The sequence below is a fragment of the Thalassophryne amazonica genome, chromosome 12 (assembly GCF_902500255.1).
Source record: "Thalassophryne amazonica chromosome 12, fThaAma1.1, whole genome shotgun sequence".
Taxonomy (NCBI): Eukaryota; Metazoa; Chordata; class Actinopteri; order Batrachoidiformes; family Batrachoididae; genus Thalassophryne; species Thalassophryne amazonica.
The window spans coordinates 43,957,818-43,984,361 of record NC_047114.1 but is presented as its reverse complement, the minus strand read 5'-3'; the positions used below and the strand labels follow the sequence as shown (position 1 = coordinate 43,984,361).

At 39.6% G+C, this 26,544-nt stretch overlaps 1 protein-coding gene across 2 annotated transcripts; it reads right to left on the bottom strand.

The window, feature by feature from the left end:
* Positions 1-1,630: 1,630 nt before the first annotated feature.
* si:ch211-227n13.3 lies at positions 1,631-24,644 on the bottom strand. Of its 2 annotated transcripts, XR_004564217.1 has the most exons (6): positions 24,554-24,644; positions 13,601-14,058; positions 5,941-6,016; positions 5,689-5,811; positions 1,983-2,470; positions 1,631-1,950 (listed from the first exon to the last, which is right to left on the bottom strand). XR_004564217.1 is itself a non-coding variant. In XM_034183833.1 (5 exons), exons 2-5 carry the CDS (start codon positions 14,022-14,024, stop codon positions 2,077-2,079), a joined length of 1,017 nt encoding a protein of 338 aa, XP_034039724.1. In that variant the 5' UTR covers positions 14,025-14,058; positions 24,554-24,644; the 3' UTR covers positions 1,980-2,076. The 2 variants fall into 2 exon arrangements, 1 of the variants encoding a protein (XP_034039724.1); XM_034183833.1 differs by lacking the exon at positions 1,631-1,950 and having other exon boundaries at positions 1,980-2,470.
* Between the last annotated feature and the right edge of the window lie 1,900 nt (positions 24,645-26,544).

Below are 26,544 nucleotides of genomic sequence, written 5' to 3'. Positions count from 1 at the left end.
TTAATCAAACTATGCTGTTCTTCTGAACAATGTCTTGAACGTCCCATTTTCCTCAGGCTTTCAAAGAGAAAAGCATGTTCAACAGATGCTGGCTTCATCCTTAAATAGGGGACACCTTATTCACACCTGTTTGTTCCACAAAATCAACAAACTCACTGACTGAATGCCACACTACTATTATTGCGAAGACCCCCATTTTCTACTTTTTCTTTTTTTTTTTTACTAATAGCCCAATTTCATAGCCTCAAGAGTGTGCATATCATGAATGCTTTGTGAGAATCTACTGGTACCTTGTTTCCCATGTAACAATAAGAAATATACTCAAAACCTGGACTAATCTTTTTAGTCACATAGCACACTTGGAAACACAGATGGAGTTGTGGACTGGTGCATTGTCCTGAACTTCACACAAATCTTCCGCATGTTCAGTTCATCATGAATAATCGTGTGCACAGTTCCCACACTTGTCTTCAAACTCTACACTTATTGTCTGTTGACATTTGACGGTCCTCATCCATAAAAGTACGAATTTTCCCCACCAGCTCTGGTGTTCTGACTTCCCTCTCCCACCTCATCATCTCTCAGACTCTCTGCCACCCTTAAAGTTTTTGTGCCAACGAAACACTGATGCTTTGCCCATGTAATTTAATCCATAAGCAGCCTGAAGCAGGTCATAAGTCTGCGCAGCGTTCTTTCCGAGCTTAACACAAAATTTTATAGCGTATCGCTCTTCCAAAGTGTCCTCCTGTCCCGAATGTGTTTTGCAAAAAAGTCAGCTGTGACGAACATGATTTAGCAGGGTCCGCTTAATGTCCACATACAGCCGTCTCTTTCAACCTGGAATAACAAAAATTGCTAGATTATCTCCTTAGACATATGGTAATGACGTCAAAATTACAAGAGTGTGGGATGATTATAACTGCCCCTATGTATAAAGTCTCAAAACTTATTGAAGGCACCTCGTACTCAAAGAGGTCATGTTGCTTTATGTCAAAGGGTAAATACCCTTGAAATGGGTGTTTCAACAAACACACCAGCAAGTGAGCAGCATCTTGGTTCCAGACCAACAAGATTAACATTATGGAGTGGCCAGCCCAATCCCGGGACATAAATCCAATAGAAAACTTGGGGGGTGACATCAAAAATACTGTTTCTGTGGCAAAACCAAGAAATAGAGGAATTGTGGAATGTCGTCCAGTCTCCCTGAGCTGGAAGACCTGCTCACAGGTGCCAGATGCTGGTCGACTCCACGCAGCAGAGATGTGAAGCAGTTCTCAGAAACAGTGGTTATACAACTAAATATTAGTTCAGTGATTCACAGGAAAGATAAATCTTCAAACATTTTTCACTTTATACAGTAAATGAGTTTGTAAAGAAAAATGCAGACGCTGCCATTTATTTATTTTTTGAACAGCATAATTAATATATTCCCTTTTCTTCACTTTCTGTAAAGTCATAAATGATACATTTTTCTTCATGTTTTGATTTGAAATAGAATGTGCAGTGTTCCCAATTCATTTATGTGTATGGAAATAAATGTTATAAGGATTTTGAGCTTTACTCACTGTTATTTTTAAACACTGCTATTATTTTGAACACAACAGTATGATAAATGAAAGTATAACAAAGTAAAAAATTCCAGGATAAAGTGCAAACGGAATAACTTTATTCACAGTGCTTTTTTTGAATCACAGAACTGCAACAGGACTTTTGAAGCGTACTCAAAGTATTTTTAAATTAGGGAATCAGCTACAAATACTACCACTGCTGAGGGTGGCCTGTTACAAATGTTAAAAATTCACTGGACCACTTTTTCTGAAAACAGTTGTTTTAAGTGGAAGAAGAAAATTTTAGTGAAAGCTGCTGGAAATAACACACTGAAAACCATTTGGTATATACAAAAACAAACTCATGAACAGCACCTGGTAAAAACTGCCAAGTTTCATATGGAAAGACGGGTTTGCACACCCTCGGTGGACGAATGCTGATAGTTTTAGCACTGGAATATGCAGAACAGACAAACTTCAATGCTAGATTTCAAACAAACCAAACAGAAAAGCCACATGCATGCATACCTCACGAACATGTTTCTTGCACAATCACACTGCTGTTGCCACGCAATTGTACAAGCAAGTCTCTGAACGACCCGGTCTTCTTTTGCGCCTGCTTCTTGGTGGGGGCCTCTTCTGTCTTGGTGGTTTCCAAGGTGACTGTGGAAGGAATCAATTCAAATACCAGGTCTTCAGCGTTATTTCTCTCATCTTTTTGTTTGTCGTAACCATTAAAACTTCTGCTGCGAGCAGGAATTCTGCTGTCAGTAAAACCAGTGCTGATGCTTTGTTGGAAACGGCTGCTGTGGATTCTTTGCTGCTTCACTTTTCTAACATCCTGGACATCATCTCTTGATCTTTTTCTTCTGCCTTTCTTTCTGCCTCTTCTCACTGGAACTTTGGCACATTGTGAAAGGTTCCTGAGACAAAAGAACACCACATTCAGATCAGCATTTCTCCAAGGATGCACTAGGATTGGTTTGTTGCCATGGTGATCAGGCCCATAAAGAAACTTTGGCACCGACAGTGAATTCTGATTCAGTGAATTCAGTGCATGTCAATTCAGTGATTCAGTGCATGTCAGTGAATTCTGACATGCACAACGATGAAAATCTGAACCACTGGAGCCTACAGTAAAGCTGAGACTGGAAGCATACACTGTGCCACTGCATATTTAATCTCTATGTTGTGTTTGTCTCTCACTTCACTGTTGCTCCACTCTCAGGAAACAGACTCGACCTCCAGCATGGGAGGCGGGTGCTCTGACCAGAAGGCTAAAACCTGTGCTCTGGCCATTGTGGCCAGAGAGTCCTTTAGCTGCTGGGGAGTGAGGTTTACTGACTACCATATGCACAGCGACTCCTGCTGACCTCCGTCGCACATACACCACACAACAGAACCAATCCAGGTTGGATGGCAACAACCCATGACCATAACCCTCCAAACTGCACAATTTGAAGCAGCGCATTGAAAACATGCTTAATAGAAATGCGTATTTCGAAAAATTCAACTATCACAAAGAAGCTTTTGTACTTTTTTGTAAGCTTTTTCAGACTCCGCTATTACAGGTCACATAATGTACAGAGAGAGCGGCATGTGTGGATAGAGAGCTTGTTAATAAACCTTAGAAGATATTATGTTACAGCAATATTTGACTGGAACCCCCCACCCCCAAACAAACAATGAAACAGCAATATTTAACAAGCTTTACCCTTCTGTTGCCATGAAGATTTAAATAACCCAAGTTGCAGGGCGGCATCCGATCATCGCTTGCTTTTTGAACATACCCCAAAAATTGTGCTATAAACTACCTCACCAAATTGTCAGGCGGGCGCCTTGTACATATCACCATAACTTAGAACGTGCACACCATGTCAGACAACTTGTGAGGGGTTGACGCACACGTTTCCAATTATACGACTAGGGAGGGGCAGTGCTTCGGGAAGTGACCAAACAAGTCAAGCAGACTTGCCTGACTGCCCAGGAAAAGTAAAGAGCCACGCCGGGCAGATCTCGCTTGTTGAATCGCGCAAGTGTTAAAAACATAAATGGTAATGGACTGCATTTATACAGCGCTTTTCCATCTGCATCACACGCTCAAAGCACTTTACAATAATGCCTCACAACATAAATTAATAAAAATTAAAACTAGGCATATGCTGATCCGATTGAAGAGAAGAGCCCAACCAAGGCATTTTTTGATTGCTCGCTCAGTGTTGGAAAAATTAGGTCACTAAATTAGTCCGAGTTCCCCATTACTTTGTTTCAAATGTGCAGTGCCAGCGGCGCAAACAAGCAGTCACTGCTGTAGCCGCTGGACCACAGAGCAGCAGTGAACAAGTTAAAAGCACAATAACACTCTCCTTTGCTTTAAATATGCAACAGGTCTCAGGCAAGTGCCTGGTGGCCAGTGTGAGGAGATCAGCACTCCCCCTGCCTTCACTGTACCTTCACTGCGCATGCATCATTTCGGAGCGTCAGCTGTGATTCACCGATTATCACCTCGTTTCTGCTTCAAACTGCACTCCAGTCACAATCGATCTCAGCGACATATCTGAAGTTTTTATACAACAATCATTTCCACATAACAGACCGGGGAGCGATCACAGTGCAACAGCAGCACATCTAAGACCCTCTCTCTGAGTCTGATGATCTACACCCAAAGCGGTCAAAGGGAATAACGTGATTATTAACCATTAGAAGACAACGTAAAACCTCTTAAATCATTCTAAAGTCAGCTTTAAGCAGAAACGAGGTGATAATCTGTTAATCGCTGCTGACGCTCCACCATGACGCATGCGCAGTGAAGGCAGGGGGTGCTGAGTCTAGGAGAGTGCTGAGTCCCTGACACCGAGTGTACAAGCCTGTGGCTCGGTCTGAAATGGAAAGAAAACAAAACAAACATCCATCCATTTTCTTCCGCTTTATCCGGAGTCGGGTCGCGGGGGCAGCAGCTCAAGCAAAGCCACCCAGACCTCCCGATCCACACACACCTCCCCCAGCTCCTCCGGGGGAACCACAAGGCATCCCAAGCCAGCCGAGAGATGTAGTCCCTCCAGCGTGTCCTGGGTCTTCCCCGGGGCCTCCTCCCAATGGGACGTGCAGGGAACACCTCTCCAACGAGGCGTCCAGGGGGCATCTGGAAGAGATGCCCGAGCCACCTCAACTGACTCCTTTCAATGTGGAGGAGCAGCGGCTCGACTCCGAGCTCCTCCTGAGTGACCAAGCTCCTCACCCTATCTCTACGGGAGCGCCCAGCCACCCTTAGAGATAGGGTGAGCACAAAACAAACAAACAAAAAAAATCCACCGTCACCTCCATGTGGGCTCACTACCTGCAAGGAGAGTGTAAAATATCTGGTGCGCTGTTTTACGGGCAGCAGAGGGGGGCAAATGCTCACACGGGCTGACACTCTGTTATAGTACTTTAGAACACAGTGAGGCTTGAAAATGATATAATGTAATAATCAATGATAATAAATGATCTGAAGTCTATAGTTTGATCATTATCATTACAGACAATTCTGCAATGATGTTTTCAAACACAAACCACTGAATAGTTTCAGATTCAGTCAAGTCAAAGGTGACAAAATAAAGTGTGTTGATGTCAGATTTAGTATATGATGTATCCTTTCTGAATGAATTAAATGTGTCAACTGATGAATCCCTGTTTTCGCTTGGGTCATAATTAAATGTTTCACATATAAACTGTCCAGACAAAAGGGGTCCAAATGGATTTTAAACCATCTGATTTATGCGTCTCCAGAAATTAAGTCAAAACATGTATGCAGGTTACAGCCAAAAGGGTGGGGCTATTTTTGTTTATTGATTTAATAAATATTTGGGGCAGGGGCACTTGAAATTGTACTTTTTAAAAATACTGCAGGCTGGGACGTGCTAGCCGATGGGTCAACTATGTTTCAACTGGCTGGAGCAGATTGATGTCAACTTTCATGAAGTCTGCATGGACCAGTTGTTTGCCATCCAAGACCCAAAGTGATTTCATAGAATGGTGGATGCATTTATGTGCAGTACCAGAACCTAGATCTGACCTGACCTCTGGGCTTACACAATGGTAGAGGAAATAGAAAAAGGCCAACTATTGTGACCTGGTGTTCTGAGAATTTATTTTTGCTTGCCTTTGTAAGAAAATGTGAGGTCTTGAGCAGGTTGGAGGTTCTTGTTCCCGCAAACAACTCTCATATCGCCTCCCACCTTTCTTGATAGTAAGTTGTTTCTCAACCACCTGCACTAACGACTTCCTGATGAAAGAGAAAAATGTCACAATAAAAGTGTTTATTTTGTTCCATCATTGGTGATTCATCATAAATTAGATTTCTTCCTTCTACTAAAACCAGTTCAGGTATACGACTCCAAAACACCACTCGTACCTTCTCTTGTGACAATGCCTTCTGGGTTGCCATTTTTTAATCAGGACCCACTGGTCACATGTCCAGGAGGTGGGATCTGAAAATGCAAAGTTGTGTGTGTTAAAACAACATTTCTTCAACAGCAAACAACTTAAAGTTTATGATTATTAATTTTGTTTTCATCACTGTATGTACTGAAATGAGATAAAGTTTTTTCATCATGTGTTTTTTTGGGTGGGGAAACAGGTTAAGGTTCTCCCAAATACAAAACTCAAGTCATATATGTATATTCACCTCATTAACTAGACACATCCTCATTAGCAGCATGTAAACAGCCTTGTTGATTACTTTATGTACAATTGCAATTACTGTTGCACAAATCTTCAAAAGGTCAAGAGTATACTGACACTCAAAAATAAATTGTTCAAAAGATTTTTACTTTAATTTTCTAACTAAAAACAAACCAAAGGTACCGCTATAAGCATGCACTTAATTTAACAAAAATGATAACAGCTCCTACAGTAATATTATAATTCATTCGTGGCTAGTCACTAAACTGCAAATGAAATGTTCCCCTCTTTGAAGAGGTCAAATTATACACCTTTTCATCAACTACTATAAGTGAGTGGTACTGTAAGTGACCAGATGTGTAACAAACAGAATTAAAATATTTTGTAGTAAGCTATCATGCAGACACATCTAAAAATAAATACATAATTGAATGTTGTGGAAAACTTCAATATTCTGTCCGGTACCTCAATGTATTTTTATGTTATAGACTCACATATAGCCTACAGGCTTAACATTTGAAAATTTCTATCTAAAAATTTTAGAATATTTTAAAAGTCAATAAAAAAGGATGTAAAACACAGAAATTTGACATCTGAAAAATATGTTCATTTATGCACTCAGTACTTGGTTGGGGCACATTTTGAATGATTTACTGCATCAATGCGATGCAGCATGGAGGCGATCAAATCCAGGTTGCTTTGACAGCAGCCTTGCATTTGTCTGTGTTGTTGGGTCTGGTGCCTCTCATCTTCCTCTTGATAATATCCCAGGGATAATCCATGGGGTACTGTTTATGGGGCCAATCAAGTACAGAAATTATATCATGATTGGCAAACCAGTTACTATACTATTTTTGGCACTGTGGGTAGGTAGCATGTCTGGAAGAAGACTTTGAACCACTGAACAACAGTGCAGTTTTTTTTTTTCTCCTTTGCCCAAGTAAGATGCTTCTGACATGGTCAGTGGTTCAGGAGTGAATTGATACTAGGAATGCGACACTTGTAGCTCACTTCCTGGACAAGTCTGCATGTGGTGGCGCTTGATGCACTGGCTCTAGTCTTAGTCCACTTCTTCTGAAGTTCCCCCAAGTTCTTGAGTCGCCTTTACCTGACAATCTTCTCAAGGCTGTGGTCATCCCTGTTGCGTGTGCATCTTTTCCTACCACACCCTTTTCTTCCAGTCCACTTTCCATGAATATGCTTTGATAGAGTAATTTCTGAAAAGCCAGTCCTTTCAGTGATCTTCTGTGGCTTACCTCCTTGTGGAGGATGTCAATGAGTGTCTTTTGGACAAATGTCAAGCCAGCACAATTCGACATCATTATGGCTGTGTGTACTGAACCAGACTGAGCAATTCATGGTATTTATACTGGATAAATAGAGAGCCAATGAAACTTGACATTACATTTCTAATATTTTGAGGTACATTTTTTTCTATTTTTTTCCAGCTGTAGGCCTTAGTTATCAAAATTAAAAAAGGCTTGAAACATTTTCGTTTATGAGTATAAAATTTTCACTTTCTTAAATATCTGACATAAATATTAAAGTTGTTCCTGAAGTTCTATTTTTTTTTAAAGCTACACCTAAATATATATTGCACCCAGAAAGTATTCACAGCGCTTCACTTTTTCTACATTTTGCTATGTTACAGCCTGATTCCAAAATAGTCATTTTTTTCACTCAAATTCTACTCACAAAACCCCATAATGACAACATGAAAAAAGTTTTTTTTTGTTGTTGCAAATTTATTAAAAATTTAAAAAAAACTAAGAAATTACGTGCACATAAGTATTCACACCCTTTGCTCCAAACTTTGCTCATGCACCCCTGGGAGTAATTACAGCCTCAGGTCTTCTGGAATACAATGCCACAAGCTTGGTGCACCTATCTTTGGGCAGTTTTCCCCATTTCTCTTTGCAGCACCTATCAAGCTCCATCATGGTGGATGGGGAGCATTGGTGCACAACCATTTTCAGATCTCTCCAGAGATGTTCAATCAGATTCAGGTCTGGGCTCTGGCTGGGCCACTCAAGGACATTCACAGTTGTCCTGAAGCCACTCCTTTGATATATTGGTTGTGTGCTTAGGGTCACTGTCCTGCTGAAACATGAACCGTCGCCCCAGTTTGAGGTCAAGAGTGCTCTTGAGCAGGTTTTCATCCAGGATGTCTCCGTACATTGCTACATTCATCTTTCCCTCAATCCTGACTAGTCTCCCAGTTCATGCTGCTGAAAAACATCCCCACAGCATGATGCTGCCACCACCATGCTTCACTATAGGGATGGTGACTGGTTTCCTCCAAACATGATGCCAGGCATTCACACCAAAGAGTTCAATCTTTGTGTCATCAGATCAGAGAATTTTGTTTCCCATGGACTGAGAGTCCTTCAGGTGCCTTTTGGCAAACTCCAGGCAGGCTGCCATGTGGCTTTTACTGAGGAGTGGCTTCTGTCTGGACACTCTACCATATAGGCCTGATTGGTGAATTGCGGCCGAGATGGTTGTCCTCCTGGAATGTTCTCCTCTTACACAGAGGAATGCTGGAGCTCTGACGGAGTGACCATCGGGTTTTTGGTTACCCCCCTGACTAAGGCCCTTCTCCACCAATCACTCAGTTTAGACGGGTGGCCAGCTCTAGGAAGACTCCTGGTGGAGCCAAATGTCTTCCATTTACAGATGATGGAGGCCACTGTGCTCATTGGGACCTTCAAAGCAGCAGAAATGTTTCTATACCCTTCCCCAGATTGGTGCAGATCTCGGAGGTCTACAGACAATTCCTTTGACCTGATGCTTGGTTTGTGCTCTGAAATGCACTGTCAACTGTGGGACCTTATATGTAGACAGGTGTGTGTCTTTCCAAATCATGTCTAATCAACTGTATTTACCCCAGGTGGAATCCAATTAAGCTGTAGAAACATCTCAAGGGTGATCAGTGGAAACAGGATGCACCTGAGTTCAACTTTAAGCTTCATGGTAAAAGCTGTGAATACTTATGTACACATGATTTCTTCATTGCTTTTCCACAGTCATTATGGAGTACTGTGTGTAGAATTTTGAGGAAAAAAAATGAACTTAAAACATCTTGGAATAAGGCTATAACATAAAATGTGGGAAAAGTGAAGTACTGTGAATACTTTCCAGGAGCACCGTACACTGAAGTGATGCATTCATGTGTGTATATATATTTTTTCTTTTGTACAGTAGCGTTCAGAATAATAGTAGTGCTATGTGACTAAAAAGATTAATCCAGGTTTTGAGTATATTTCTTATTGTTACGTGGGAAACAAGGTACCTGTAGATTCAGCAGATTCTCACAAATCCAACAAGACCAAGCATTCATGATACGCACACTCTTAAGGCTATGAAATTGGGCTATTAGTTAAAAAAAAAAAAAAAAAAAAGTAGAAGAGGGGGTGTTCACAATAATAGTAGCATCTGCTGTTGACGCTAAAAACTCAAAACTATTATGTTCAAACTGCTTTTTTAGCAATCCTGTGAATCACTAAACTAGTATTTAGTTGTATAACCACAGTTTTTAATGCTTTCCTTCACATCTGCGAGGCATTAATTTTGTTTTGCTCGTTTACTAGTGTGCTTGGGGTCAATGTCCTGTTGAAACACCCATTTCAAGGGCATGTCCTCTTCAGCATAAAGCAACATGACCTCTTCAATTATTTTGACATATCCAAACTGATCCATGATACCTGGTATGCGATATATAGGCCCAACACCATAGTAGGAGAAACATGCCCATATCATGATGCTTGCACCACCATGCTTCACTGTCTTCACTGTGAACTATGGCTTGAATTCAGAGTTTGGGGGTCGTCTCACAAACTGTCTGTGGCCCTTGGACCCAAAAAGAACAATTTTACTCTCGTCAGTCCACAAAATATTCCTCCAGTTCTCTTTAGGCCAGTTGATGTGTTCTTTGGCAAATTGTAACCTCTTCTACACATCTTTTATTTAACAGAGGGACTTTGCGGGGGGATTCTTGCAAATAAATTAGCTTCACACAGGTGTCTTCTAACTGTCACAGCACTTACAGGTAACTCCAGACTGTCTTTGACCATCCTGGAGCTGATCAATGGGTGAGCCTTTGCCATTCTGGTTATTCTTCTATCCATTTTGATGGTTGTTTTCCATTTTCTTCCACGCATCTGTTTTTTCTGTCCATTTTAAAGCATTGGAGATCACTGTAGATGAACAGCCTATAATTTTTTGCACCTACGTATAAGTTTTCCCCTCTCCAATCAACTTTTTAATCAAACTATGCTGTTCTTCTGAACAATGTCTTTAACGTCCCATTTTCCTCAGGCTTTCAAAGAGAAAAGCATGTTCAACATGTGCTGGCTTCATCCTTAAATAGGGGACACCTGATTCACACCTGTTTGTTCCACAAAATTGACGAACTCACTGACTGAATGCCATACTACTATTATTGTGAACACCCCCTTTTCTACTTTTTTTTTTTTTACTAATAGCCCAATTTCATAGCCTTAAGAGTGTGCATATCATGAATGCTTGGTCTTGTTGGATTTGTGAGAATCTACTGAATCTATTGGTACCTTGTTTCCCAAGTAACAATAAGAAATATACTCAAAACCTGGATTAATCTTTTTTGTCACACAGCACTACTATTATTCTGAACACTACTGTATGTATTTAAAATATAAAAAAGTGTAGTTAAAGTCTTCCTCAGACCTGTGCTTGAACTCGATCCTGTCAGTTTTGACCTTTGAGTTGATGGCCTGGGATTTAGTGTTTCTACAGTGAGACCACAGGTGCGTGTCTTTAACTAATGATACCCAATTAATAGATGTGACCACAGGTGAACTCCAAACAAGGTGTAGAAAATTTTAAGTTCATTTTAAGAAGTATGAGGTGGGTATGAGAATTGGGGTCAATGTTAAACTTCTGCTTTTAATAAATCTAAAGGGATTCCTAAAAGTCCATTTTTGCTTCGTCACTATGGCGTTTTGCGTGTTTCGTAATTAACCAATAAACAAATAATATAATCTTTTATTATACGGCTACAATATGCACTGATTTCTGGTCTAATATTCTCTCTTATCAGACCATTACCATGACAATGGGTCCGGAACGTGTATCAGATTTGCGACGAGCTTGAAAATGCAACAAGATGAAAACACAGCTCCGAACAGTCAAAAACAGGCTTTGTTACAAACCAGAAAGTAGGGATGTCCTGATCAGGTTTTCTTGGCTCCGATCCAATTCCGAGTCATCTGATTTTGAGTATCTGCCGATACCGAGTCCCGATCCGATACTTTAAAAAACTGAATGAACAATGAACAAATGCTAAATATATAATATTTTCATTTTAATCACCTTATTTTATTATTTATCACTTAGTGCAATTCTCCTTGAGGTAGCTTGAACAATCAAGTAATAATCTACCAGACTTAAAAAAAAGGTACAAATTTCCATGTTATTTTATTTGTCTAAAAATAAACAAGAAATGATCTAATCTGAAATAACGTGGTTTTAATTTACAGATGAAAGGTTTCTAAAGAACCATTTATTGATTTACCTATTTTAATTACAAGTGTTCTAAACTTTTTTTAAACAGTAATCAGAAATTTTGAGGTAACATACAACAACAACAAAAAACATTTCCAAGGATTTTTCTTCAGAAAACTGCTCTATAAATGAGCAGTCCTGTGACACGTTTCTGTTTTGTACAGATCAGTGGTTTCTGCACTGATCTGTTTTGTAAAGATCAGTGGTTTCTGCCACTAGTCTTCCGTGTTTTGGCCCGATGTGTCATTCCTACTGGACAGCGCAAAACTACGTCACAGCTCAGAGCGTCAAAAGTTGGATTGGGTTGAACTTATGTTTTTTCTTTTGTTCAATAAAAAAATAAAATAAAATTTTAAAAAAAGATTGGGTTGAACTTTGACCGCGTCAGCCTGCTGACAAGCGGCAATGCGCACTCCCGTCAGAAGCGTCGCTTTACCTCGGCTTTTGATGCGACGCTTCAGACGCCTCTAAAAAGCAACACATCTCATTGAAAATAATGCTTTTTAAACCGATTCGTGACGCCTCCAATGTGTGAAAGGCCCATTAATCTGCAATAATGAGCTTGAAATAGCGCTATCAAAATAATGAGGATAAAATCTCTATCAGATTCCTGATCAGGATGCAACGTCTGATTTTGATCCAAGTCTGAAACCACGTGATCGGGGCCGATTTCCGATCACGTGATCGGATCGGGACATCCCTACCAGAAAGCTTAAAACACGATTAGAAAAACCAAATCGGACATGAACATACTCCATAAATATCTAAACAGCATCGGAAAAAACACACAGACTGAAAGCTTACCAGCTAAAGACCTTGGCCAGCAAGTCGTTCATGGAGGTGAAGAAAGCGACCAGGTCTATCAATGAGCCCAAAATATTTGCGTGTTTTTATTTTCATATATATATATATATCCTTCTCGGTAAATAATCCTTTAGTATCTGGCCTTTATTTCGTAATATATACCATAATTCTCTAAGGACCAAATCTGTGTCCATTATATGCTAATCTGCCAATGAAAATACTGAAAAACACATACCTTTAACTAAGTATGTTTTTAAACGCGTTATAAATCCTGTTGCTCATGGTAGCCTATTAGCATTGCTTTGTGTGACACTAGCAAATTTTCATGCTAACATTAGCCCATTATCATTAAGTTATGTGACGCCTGTTAGCATCACATTTTGTGACGCTAGAAAGCTTTCATGCCAGTTTTAGCATTGCATTATGTGATGCTAGCAATTTTCAAGATGTGAACGATTAAATCCATCATGAATCAGTGCTTTGAGGTGCTCTCCTAACTCTGGTACTCAATCACTCCAAGTATGTATTCTTTTAACACTGAAAATCCTGTTTTTCACAATGGAGGCAGTACACTCATACTAACGTCAGGTGCAATGCCTCCACATCACTCCTAATGACAAGCCAATTATACAACATATTATACAGAGACTGCAACCTTCCCTAAAATAAGGAAACAGCCCTGCAACACAATGACAGTATTTACCAATTATCAACTACAATTGGATGAAATATATAGAATTTAGAAGGACCTTGGAACATTTTTTTTCCAATTTTTCCAATAACTGCTCTCAAGGAAAAACTACAAATTCAGCAGATTATAGTTAGGTTTATTGGCTATGATCATAATAAACTATTATTTTACTTAACTCATATTTCATAAATACTATTTCTAAAGAAACCTACTCGTTATTGTTATGTGAGAGATTTTATATATTTCAGTCATTTAATAAATATACTAAAATATATTTTATATTGGGGGAATTTTGGCCAGATTAAAATAGATTTATCCAAAGGGACTGAACTAGTAAAGAACATATTCCATTCACCATTGTCTAACAGCTTGTCTTTGATTGGTGTCTTCATCCTCTTTGCCTTTTGGTAGAGCTTCCAGCAGCTTGAGCACAGACCACATAAAAAATTTGGGTTCATGGTAGTTCGAAACAATGTGAATGTGGGCCCAGAAGATGTGCTGCTGGGAGAGTTGCACTGTTCTTTGGATGCTTCAACATCTACTTCTCCAAAGTGTTCTTTGTCCTTCTCTGAAACAGCATCTTTTTCATGTCTGCCATCAGTGAAACTGATTAAGTCAAAGTTGGCCTTCACATCTGTAGAAACAACACTGTTGCCACGCTGTGGTTCCTTCAGCCTCCTTCTCAGTCTCTTGTTCCCAAATCTGCGCTGAATAACATCTTCTTCCAAAGTCTGACTTGCTTGGGCTATACTAGAGGTCTGGTGCCGTGTGGAATACATAGCGTTTTTCCACTTCAGACAATAATCCAATGATCTGTAACAGACACCAACACCGAAAACTGATGTATTATCAACACAGATTAAGTTCAAGTACACAGGCGGGCAATGATTAAGAATTAACACACACAGCACAGGCACGTGCATGCTGAATCATGTTCAGAAAACCTGCCACAGAACCAAAATGTCATAGCTAACGTTCCCTCACAGTGCAAGCAATACTCCTCATCCGAATCTCCCAAAGAGGCTAACTGTTTATTTGGCACAAAGTCGTTCCAGTGGTAGCCAAGGATCCTCTGAAGAAACCTGGTACCAAAGATATCAAGTCGTTGACTTGGGTCACTGGTTACTGCCCCGATTTCACAGTTTATACATTAAGACAGGGAGCACCAGCACCCTCAACACTTGGACCTTTGCCTCTTGCACAATGTACTGACATCACCAAACACGTTTGCCTGGAGACCTCATGACTCCATGATAAATTAACCAGGCAGACTGCATGGATTCTGCAGCCCACCTAGCTAAGATTAGGACTTTGCCCAACAAGGTGTTTGCCCAACATGTTTAATACTTCAGAATTAGTGCATTATTGTAAAATTAAAAGATGTGTATTATATTTTCACTTTGTACAAATGACAGAGTTGACAGACTCTCAGACTGCAGGCTTACTTGTAGTTCCTAGGGTTTGTAAGAGTAGAATGGGAGGCAGAGCCTTCAGCTTTCAGGCTCCTCTCCTGTGGAACCAGCTCCCAATTCAGATCAGGGAGACAGACACCCTCTCTACTTTTAAGATTAGGCTTAAAACTTTCCTTTTTGCTAAAGCTTATAGTTAGGGCTGGATCAGGTGACCCTGAACCATCCCTTAGTTATGCTGCTATAGACGTAGACTGCTGGGGGGTTCCCATGATGCACTGTTTCTTTCTCTTTTTGCTCTGTATGCACCACTCTGCATTTAATCATTAGTGATCGATCTCTGCTCCCCTCCACAGCATGTCTTTTTCCTGGTTCTCTCCCTCAGCCCCAACCAGTCCCAGCAGAAGACTGCCCCTCCCTGAGCCTGGTTCTGCTGGAGGTTTCTTCCTGTTAAAAGGGAGTTTTTCCTTCCCACTGTAGCCAAGTGCTTGCTCACAGGGGGTCGTTTTGACTGTTGGGGTTTTACATAATTATTGTATGGCCTTGCCTTACAATATAAAGCGCCTTGGGGCAACTGTTTGTTGTGATTTGGCGCTATAAAAAAAAAAATTGATTGATTGATTAATGTAGTTAAACTATCTGGATTAATCTGGTTTATAAATCAAAACCATAAGTCAAACCCACTTTCCTTTTGAGGACTTCGGCCTAACGGCTGGACCACTGTATGCAGTAAAGGGTAATGACTTTTGTTTTTTGTAGCAGCCTGGCAGACAGGCCCCTTCTGCTGCGTAGAGTTGAGCTCAGCTCCGCTTAGCTGCCTCACCATTGCAAAATACATAGCAGACAGGAGCCAACAGGGTTTATAAATGTTTTTCACCGTTAGCAGTCTAAAAGTTATTGGAACTAAATTTATCTGCTAATTTGTCTGCTGATGGTTTCTGAAGTTAGCTGAAAAGCTAATCCACTAACAAAAAAGTTAGCTTTGACAATTAGCGATTAGTGGCTTAGCGGAACTGTGCCCACCACTGACAGTGTCCAATATAATTGCTTAGTGGAGTTTCTTAGTGAGTTCCTTGTATTTCTGTCATAGATCTTTCAGTAGTCTTTCATCAATGAAAAAGGGATTATGTCTTACCAGACAGACATGACTAGAGAAGATCCTGATATTGTTTCCTGTTCTCAAACAGACCTTGATTTCTTTGGCCATCGAAACTGGGATGCGCCAATGAACTCTCGTTTTTCCACTCCCTTACCACTTCAGAATGCATTGCTAAAATTAACAGGATAGCATGCCTGGAGTTTGATCTTTTCTTCCATGTTGTTTTGAGTTGCTTCTCAACTATAAGTAGTTTCTCCCATTTCACCCAGTTGATCATCATTTGAGACCAAGTCTGGTGTTGTCCAGGGAAGGTACAGCCTGTGGGTCATCATCTTCCAATAGTGGCAAGGGATCTTGTGTTCTCTCTTTAAGGTGAAGACCTCATCCTGACTATTCACAATGACACAGTGGCCATCTGCAACACCAGGAAGTGGTTTGCAATTGATATTTACCTGCTTGCTTATCTGATGTTGCTGGACTGAAAACATCTGGCTGGTCATTTCAGGTCCATGAGGTCTGTTTCCTCCATGCAGGAAATGGGCTGCAACTCCTGTTGCATTGTGGGTGAACATGCTGCCACCTTTGTCTCATAACAATAACTACTTGCTCCCACTCACTGACGAATTAACAGGAAATTAAACTTCAGTCATTAGATCTCAGTGATAACGTACGTCACGTTACAGAATTTGATACAGTTCCACTCAGAGCTTATGAGAGGATTTCCTTATTTTATTTCAAAGCAACTAGCGGAGGTAGATGAGATGAATACAAGAATCTGACAGTCCTACACAGTAAAATCACCAGTGTTAAATTAACACTGCCAGTGTACATATGGCCCGATTCTGACCAGAGCAGGACCATATGTAAACTATCCTGTCAGTGTTAGGTTGACACTGGTGATTTAGCTGTGTATCTAGCAGCAATGTGAAATGAGGAAAAAGTTCATCTTTTTTGTTACGTTACGGAAAGAGACTGCACCATTTGTGTCATCCAGTCTCAGGAAAAATCATACTTTTTCTGAAATTAAGATGATGCTCCTAACACTCTGGAATCCATACAATAAAACAATAACAATAAATCCTGTGGTAAGCGAGAGGCAGAGTGACAGTGTAAGGAAGAAAAGAGGTGGTTTTGAGTTGACAAATGCTATTTTTCAGTGGCTGAAATTGAATGCACAGTACAAATCCTAAGTTCCTTCAAGTTGCTTGAAATTCTTCTTTTCCATACAGTTAGGTAGCCAAAGTACATGGCTACCAGTATTTGATGTTTCTCGTTTGGAATTTCAGTAGCCATGAGACTGTTTTGCTGGAAGTGCCCAAATGAATACCATTCATAGACTTTGATATGGAACACTTGTTCAAAGCAACACCGTTGTTGTTAGATGGAAAAATTCTCCAATGATATCTACTCTCTCTACAGCTTCATCAAGATGCAAACTATTCTGCTTGACTGCAGGCTATTTTTCCCTCTACTACACCAACCTCTTCAAGATAATTAAAAATGAATCAATACAAAGTCGTCCAATTGTAACCAAAAAAAAAAAAGAAAATTCAACTTTGTTGTTCATTTTTCAAAAACTAACTTAGGTAAAGTTAGAAAGATATTCACAGATTCGAAGTTCACGGCCCAATAGATCTGAAGAGAAACGTTGTAGAAAGACAAACACCACTAGTTTCTAACCTCAGGAAGGTAGACAACGAGCTACAACCTTATCTTTATCCATATGAGCCGTCCTCTGAGCTGAAAAAAATAACACTGATCTGAACGGGCAGCCGGCAGAGAAAGGGAAGCTTAGGGACCGTCTACAAAGTGCATACATGGAAAAAAAAAAAGACACCAGAAAATTATTGAATAAATCATTGTAATAAGGAGTGATATCACCAAATTCACTGCACACATCAGTGGGGTCCTGCTGATTATACTACAGAGCTCAGTTTGGAAAAATGCCATTATGAAAAACTTTGCAGAATTTTTTATTTTTTAAATTTTTAATAGCATCAAAGTCACAAGATGTGGTGTCACCAAATTCACTGCAAACAACAGCCGTGTCCTGTTGATTATACAACCCCTGGCAAAAATTATGGAATCACCGGCCTCGGAGGATGTTCATTCAGTTGTTTCATTTTGTAGAAAAAAAGCAGATCACAGACATGACACAAAACTAAAGTCATTTCAAATGGCAGCTTTCTGGCTTTAAGAAACACTATAAGAAATCAAGAAAAAAGATTGTGGCAGTCAGTAATGGTTACTTTTTTAGACCAAGCAGGGGAAAAAAAATATGGAATCACTCAATTCTGAGGAAAAAATTATGGAATCACCCTGTAAATTTTCATCCCCAAAACTAACACCTGCATCATATCAGATCTGCTCGTTAGTCTGCATCTAAAAAGGAGTGAACACATCTTGGAGAGCTGTTGCACCAAGTGGACTGACATGAATCATGGCTCCAACACGAGAGATGTCAATTGAAACAAAGGAGAGGATTATCAAACTCTTAAAAGAGAGTAAATCATCATGCAATGCTGCAAAAGATGTTGGTTGTTCACAGTCAGCTGTGTCTAAACTCTGGACCAAATACAAACAACATGAGAAGGTTGTTAAAGGCAAACATACTGGTAGACCAAGGAAGACATCAAAGCGTCAAGACAGAAAACTTAAAGCAATATGTCTCAAAAATCGAAAAATGCACAACAAAACAAATGAGGAACGAATGGGAGGAAACTGGAGTCAACGTCTGTGACCGAACTGTAAGAAACCGCCTAATGGAAATGGGATTTACATACAGAAAAGCTAAACGAAAGCCATCATTAACACCTAAACAGAAAAAAAACAAGGTTACAATGGGCTAAGGAAAAGCAATCGTGGACTGTGGATGACTGGATGAAAGTCATATTCAGTGATGAATCTCGAATCTGCATTGGGCAAGGTGATGATGCTGGAACTTTTGTTTGGTGCCGTTCCAATGAGATTTATAAAGATGACTGCCTGAAGAGAACATGTAAATTTCCACAGTCATTGATGATATGGGGCTGCATGTCAGGTAAAGGCACTGGGGAGATGGCTGTCATTACATCATCAATAAATGCACAAGTTTACGTAGATATTTTGGACAATTGAAAGGATGTTTGGGGATGATGAAATCATTTTTCAAGATGATAATGCATCTTGCCATAGAGCAAAAACTGCGAAAACATTCCTTGCAAGAAGACACGTAGGGTCAATGTCATGGCACAGGGTCAATGTCAACGAGCAGATCTGATTTGATGCAGGAGTTAGTTTTGAGGATGAAAATTTACAGGGTGATTCCATAATTTTTTCCTCAGAATTGAGTAACCGTTACTGACTGCCATAATATTTTTTTCTTGATTTCTTATAGTGTTTCTTAAAGCCAGAAAGTTGCCATTTGAAATGACTTTAGTTTTGTGTCATGTCTGTGATCTGCTTTTTTTCTACAAAATTAAACAACTGAATGAACATCCTCCGAGGCCGGTGATTCCATAATTTTTGCCAGGGGTTGTACCAGAGCACTCAGTTTGGGAAAAAGTCATTTTAAAAAAAATTTTGGAGAATTTTTTATTGTTTAAATTTTCAATAGCATCAAAGTCATAAGGTGTGGTGTCGCCAAATTCACTGCACACAACAGTGGTGTCCTGCTGATTATACTACAACACTCACTTTGGGAAAAAGGTCATTTAAAAATTTTTTTTGGAGAATTCTTGATTGTTTAAATTTTCAATAGCATCAAAGTCATAAGGTGTAGTGACACAAGATTTACTCCCCACAACAGTGGTGTCGTGCTGATTATACTACAACACTAACTGTAAGAAAAAGTTATTTTTAAAAAATTTGGAGAATTTTTGATTGTTGAAATTTTCAATAGCATCAAAGTCATAAGGTGTAGTGACACAAAATTTACTGCACACAACAGTGGTGTCCTGCTGATTATACTACAACACTCACTTTGGGAAAAAGTTATTTTCAAAAAAAATTTGGAGAATTTTTTATTGTTTAAATTTTCAATAGCATCAAAGTCATAAGGTGTGGTGTCGCCAAATTCACTGCACACAACAGTGGTGTCCTGCTGATTATACTACAACACTCACTTTGGGAAAAAGTTATTTTAAAAAAAATTTGGAGAATTTTTGATTGTTTATATTTTCAATAGCATCAAAGTCATAAGGTGTAGTGACACAAAATTTACAGCACACAACAGTGGTGTCGTGCTGATTATACTACAACACTCACTTTGGGGAAAAAGTCATTTAAAAAAAAATTGTAGAATTTTTGATTGTTTATATTTTCAATAGCATCGAAGTCATAAGGTGTAGTGACACAAAATTTACAGCACACAACAGTGGTGTCGTGCTGATTATACTACAACACTCACTTTGGGGAAAAAGTCATTAAAAAAAAATTGTAGAATTTTTGATTGTTTAAATTTTCAATAGCATCAAAGTCATAAGGTGTAGTGACACAAAATTTACTGCACACAACAGTGGTGTCCTGCTGATTATACTACAACACTCACTTTGGGAAAAAGTTATTTTCAAAAATTTTGGAGAATTTTTTATTGTTTATATTTTCAATGGCATCAAAGGCATAAGGTGTAGTGACACAAAGTTTACTGCACACAGCAGTGGTGTCCTGCTAGTTATACTACAATACTCAGTTTGGAAAAATGTCATTGTTTAAAATTTGAGAGATTTGTTGTTTAAATTTACAATTGTGTCAGTGTTAGAAGGTGTAATGACACAAAATTTCCTGCACACGTCTGCTGAGATTAGATAGAACTTTTTTTGATCTCTTACGAAAAATCCCTCAGGGAAACCGAGGTTCCAGCAGCACTGTATAGCATCACACAGGGTAAGAAGCACACAAAGTATCAAAAGTGAAAGTAAAAAAAAAACTGTTTGTAAATATAAATACCAGACATACGGATCAATACTGGTTTACTGGCTCCTACTGTTTCTCTCCTTCCCATCATCGGTCTTCCTGTTACTCCTCCTCACCCAGTGAGGAGTTCTCCAGTCTGACTGCATGAGGGACAAAGGAGTTTTTCAGTCTGTTGGTCCTGCACTTAAGAAGGAACAGTCTGTGGCTGAAGAGGCTCCTCTGGTAACTAATGACGGTGTGCAGAAAGTGACTGACATCTTCCATAATATCCAGCAGTTTGTCCAGTGTTCTCTTCTCTGCCAGCATCACCAGAGAGCCTAGCTTCATGCCAACCACAGAGTCAGTCCACCTGGTCAGTTTGTCCAGCCTGAATGTGTCCTTCTTGGATATGCTGCGCTCCCCGAGCACACCAAAGTTTAAAAGAGGACGGTGGCTACTATGGACTGGTAGAACATCCACAGGAGTTTCCTGTTAAACGGCTGCAGCCTCTTCAGAAAGTCCAGCTTGCTCCGTCCCTTCCTGTACAGGTGGTTGGTGTGGTTTGTTCAGTCCAGTTTGATGTCCAGCCACAGCCTGAGGTACTTCTAGGAATCCACAGCCTCCACCTCAGCTCCCTGGATCAGAACTGGTTGTGGATTTGGTCTGGACTTCCAAAAGTCAAAGACCAGCTCCTTTGTCTTTTAGGTTTTGAGCTGTAGATGGTTTGTGTGGCACCAGGCAGCAAAGTCCTTCACTAGGCTCCTGTACTCCACCTCTCTGTCATCCCTGATGCATCCAACAATGGTTTTGTCATATATGAACTTCTGAATGTGACACAGCTCAGAGTTGTAGCAGAAGTCTAAGGTCTACAGGGTGAAGAGAAGAAGGGCCAGCACCGTGCCCTGGGGTGTGCTGGTGCTGTCAATTACAACGTCAGATATGGTGCCCCTCAGCCTGACATACTGTCTGTCTGTGAGGTAGCTGGAGATCCAAGTGACCAGGCAGGGGTCCACTCACATCCTATTCAGTTTGTCCTGGAGCACAACGGGCTGGATGGTGTTGAAGGAACTCGAGAAGTCCAGGAAGAGAATCCTCACTGTGCCATTTCCCATTATCCAGGTGTGAGTGGACTTGTAGCAGGTAGAGGATGGCATCCTCCACACCAACAGCTGCACTATATGCAAACTGCAGACAGTCATGGGTGTGTTGCACCTGGGGTTTGAGGGAGTCGAGGAAGAACCGCTCCAACTTCATCAGGTGTGGAGTGAGTGCCACTGGTCGGAAGTCATTCAGCTGGCTGGGCTGGTTCTTCTAAAGAACTGGAAGGATGCATGAAGTCTAACTGAGGGTGGGCACTCTCCCTCACTGCAGGCTAGGGAGAAGATATGTCATAGCGGTTCTCCCAGTTCAGTTGCGTAGGTCTTCAGTAGTCTGGGACATACCTTGCGTGGGCCTGCCGCTTTCATGGGATGAAGTTTCCTTGGCTGTTCTCTGACTTGGTCCACAGTGATTTGTGAAGGAGGTTGTGTTGAGATGGGGGAGGTATCCACGACATCAGCGGTGTCCTGCTAGTTATACTACAGCACTTTTATAAGCTGTAGGGTGATGTAAACATCAGCACATATACTCCCTATCATGCTGTTTACACTACAACACTTAGCTTGGAGACTTTGGCTTTCACTCAATGCTGAGGAAGTCTTTATACCTACCAAAAAGGAAACGTCATTTCTGTGTCATCACCTTTTAGTAGCAGTGCTCAGTTTGAACAGCAGGGGTCTCTTTTATTTAGTTCATTAATTGTCATAAATTATTACTATATTTCAAAAGTGAGTATTGTAGTATAATCAGAAGGACACCACTGTTGTGTGCAGTAAATTTTGTGTCACTACACCTTATGACTTTGATGCTATTGAAAATTTAAACAATCAAAAATTCTCCAAATTTTTTAAAAATGACTTTCTTAAAGTTAGTGTTGTAGTATAATCAGCACGACACCACTGTTGTGGGCAGTAAATCTTGTGTCACTACACCTTATGACTTTGATGCTATTGAAAATTTAAACAATCAAAAATTCTCCAAATTTTTTAAAATGACTTTTTCCCAAAGTGAGTGCTGTAGTATAATCAGCAGGACACCACTGGTGTGTGCAGTAAATTTTGTGTCACTACACCTTATGACTTTGATACTATTGAAAATATAAACAATCAAAAATTCTCCAAAATTTTTGAAAATGACTTTTTCCAAAAGTGAGTATTGTAGTATAATCAGAAGGACACCACTGTTGTGTGCAGTAAATTTTGTGTCACTATACCTTATGACTTTGATGCTATTGAAAATTTAAACAATCAAAAATTCTCCAAATTTTTTAAAAATGACTTTTTCTTAAAGTTAGTGTTGTAGTATAATCAGCACGACACCACTGTTGTGGGCAGTAAATCTTGTGTCACTACACCTTATGACTTTGATGCTATTGAAAATTTAAACAATCAAAAATTTTCCAAAATTTTTTAAAATGACTTTTTCCCCAAAGTGAGTGCTGTAGTATAATCAGCAGGACACCACTGTTGTGTGCAGTACATTTTGTGTCACTACACCTTATGACTTTGATGCTATTGAAAATTTAAACAATCAAAAATTCTCCAATTTTTTTTTTTGAAATGACTTTTTCCCCAAAGTGAGTGTTGTAGAATAATCAGCAGGACACCACTGTTGTGTGCAGTAAATTTTGTGTCACTACACCTTATGACTTTGATGCTATTGAAAATATAAACAATCAAAAATTATCCAAAATTTTTGAAAATGACTTTTTCCCCAAAGTGATTGTTGTAGTATAATCAGCAGGACACCACTGTTGTGTGCAGTAAATTTTGTGTCACTACACCTTATGACTTTGATGCTATTGAAAATTTAAACAATCAAAATTTTCCAAAATTTTTGAAAACGACTTTTTTCCAAAGTGAGTGTTGTAGTATAATCAGCAGGACACCACTGTTGTGTGCAGTAAATGTTGTGTCACTGCACCTTATGACTTTGATGCTATTGAAAATATAATCAATGAAAAATTCTTCAAAATTTTTTAAAATTACTTTTTCCCAAACTGAGTGCTCTGGTATAATCAACAGGACACGGCTGTTGTTTGCAGTGAATTTGGTGACACCACATCTTGTGACTTTGATGCTATTAAAAATTTAAAAAATAAAAAATTCTGCAAAGTTTTTCATAATGGCATTTTTCCAAACTGAGCTCTGTAGTATAGTCAGCAGGACCCCACTGATGTGTGCAGTGAATTTGGTGATATCACTCCTTATTACAATGATTTATTCAATAACTTTCTGGTGTCTTTTTTTTCCATGTATGCACTTTGTAGACGGTCCCTAAGCTTCCGTTTCTCTGCCGGTTGCCCGTTCAGATCAGTGTTATTTTTTTCAGCTCAGAGGACGGCTCCTATGGATAAAAATAAGGTTGTAGCTCGTTGTCTACCTTCCTGAGGTTAGAAACTAGTGGTTTTTGTCTTTCTACAACGTTTCTCTTCAGATCTATTGAGCCGTGAACTTCGAATCTGTGAATATCTTTCTAACTTTACCTAAGTCAAAAACTACCAGTGTTTGTTAGCAAACACATACATGCATTTTTATTATTTTTTTGGCCAAATAAATCAAGCATTTCCTGTTTAAATGCTTTTGCTGCAGTGAATTCGAACCCGGCTCGACACAAGACTGCAGAAAGTTTATTTATTTTTACATGTTTGTGAATGTGTGACGAATCTGCTGACACAGTGCTGCTGCTGCTGAGGGGTAAACACGACGACACCCACTTAGTTTAAGAACCCAGCAAGGGTGGGGGAGATTAATAATGACATAACTGGACCAATAAACCAACCAGCAGCCTCCTTGTACAAACAACTCACACCGTCAACAAGTAAACATACCTTAAATCATCTCCAAGATGTGTGCCATAGCATACCTCGACTTCTGAGGAAGGATGCTTCTTCTTCTACGTCTGTTTTGTAATGTGTTACACGGAGTGTATCGCCACCTGCTGGCCTACACGATCCAGTTTGTGTGTCAAAAAACGAATGAGCGAAACTAATTTCACATGAGGGACGAACGCTAACAACAACTCTCGGACCCAAGACTTTTATTTTTAATTCATCAGTCATGATACATTAATTTGTACATTTCAATTAAGTGTTCCATAACTTTCCAAAGTTGTTAAACCCTAAATTCTTTAATCTACTTTCATATATCTGCTGTAATTCAGATACCAATTTACTTGCACACCTCTGAACTTTTTCCAACAGATGTTTATCTCTTTCAAATAAGGTGACCAGGTTTGTACACAATATTCAAGAAGAGGCATTCACTGATATAGATCAGTGAATACTCACATGATCTTACCTACTATACTATTTGTCTTAGCTGCAGCCTTGGCAATATACTTAGAGGAGGACAGATTGTCAGCTACAAACACACCCAGATCTTTCTCTTCACTCATTTCCTAATACAGCTCCATTCATATAATAACCATAGCCAGGATTTCTATTTCCTATGTGTAAAACTTTCCATTTGGTTTTATTAAAACCTAATAACCCTTCATTAGGGTGGATCAAGCTGTAAAAAATATTATTATGCACTCAAAATAGTGGCCAGTCTTCTCTGTGTACGTAAGATCCCATCAGATCTCAGATGATAAACAGAGTTGGTCTTGATGGTATTTGCTTATTAGGGATACAACTTTTTAATTTTTGTCCTCCAAAACACCTTCCTGTATCACATGTAGACGAGCCTTTAAGCATAAGTAAATACAGTAAACTCACCTTTGAGCTACCTTTAAAATAATTCACCCATGAACCCATGTTTGTACACTTATGTAAAACTTTTTTGAATGTGGGCAGTGTTGCACAGCACTGTTGGCTTTCAATAAATTCTTAGCATTTGTAAGACTTCAGTAGTGATTATATTGTATCGCCGAGTCATCATGCTTTTTCCTTTTGTTTTTGTTTAGGGTTTTAGTTTTTGGAAATCCCCCCAAATGCTGCCTAGTATAAACATTTCAAAATTAGTCATGGGTGAACTTTTTTGATTAAATACAGAAAAAAACATTGCTTTTCATTTTTTTGTTGTTGTTGATGGTATACGAGGTCTGTTAGAAAAGTATCGTACCTTTTTATTTTTTCAAAAAATATATGGATTTGATTCATATGTTTTTACGTCAGCCAAGCTCGAACCTTCGTGCGCATGCGTGAGTTTTTCCACGCCTGTCGGTTGCGTCATTCGCCTGTGGGCAGGCTTTGAGTGAGCACTGCTCCACCCCTCTCGTCGTTGTTTCATTGCGAGGAAATGGCAGAATGATTTGGGCTTTTTTTCCATCAGAATTTTTTCAGAAACTGTTAGAGACAGGCAGCTGGAAACCATTCTAAAAATTTATCTGGCTTTCGGTTTAGAAATGATGTGGTGGTTTCTGCCTCTCGATGGCGGCTTGGAGTGCGGCGCGCCGTGCGCCATTGTGGGCCGTCCTTAAAGCTGTAGTAACACACCTTATTCTCTGTGAAGCCCGTAAAATTTTCACCGAAAGCCAGATAAATTTTTCGAATGGTTTCCAGCTGCCTGTCTCTAACAGTTTCTGAAAAAAATTCTGATGGAAAAAAAGCCCAAATCATTCCGCCATTTCCTCGCAATGAAACATCGACGAGAGGGGTGGAAAAACTCACGCATGCGCACGAAGGTTCAAGCTTGGCTGACGTAAAAACATATGAATCAAATCCATATATTTTTTGCATAAAATAAAAAGGTCGGATACTTTTCTAACAGACCTCGTATATACACTCAACAAAAATATAAACGCAACACTTTTGGTTTTGCTCCCATTTTGTATGAGATGAACTCAAAGATCTAAAACTTTTTCCACACCTTTCAGAGT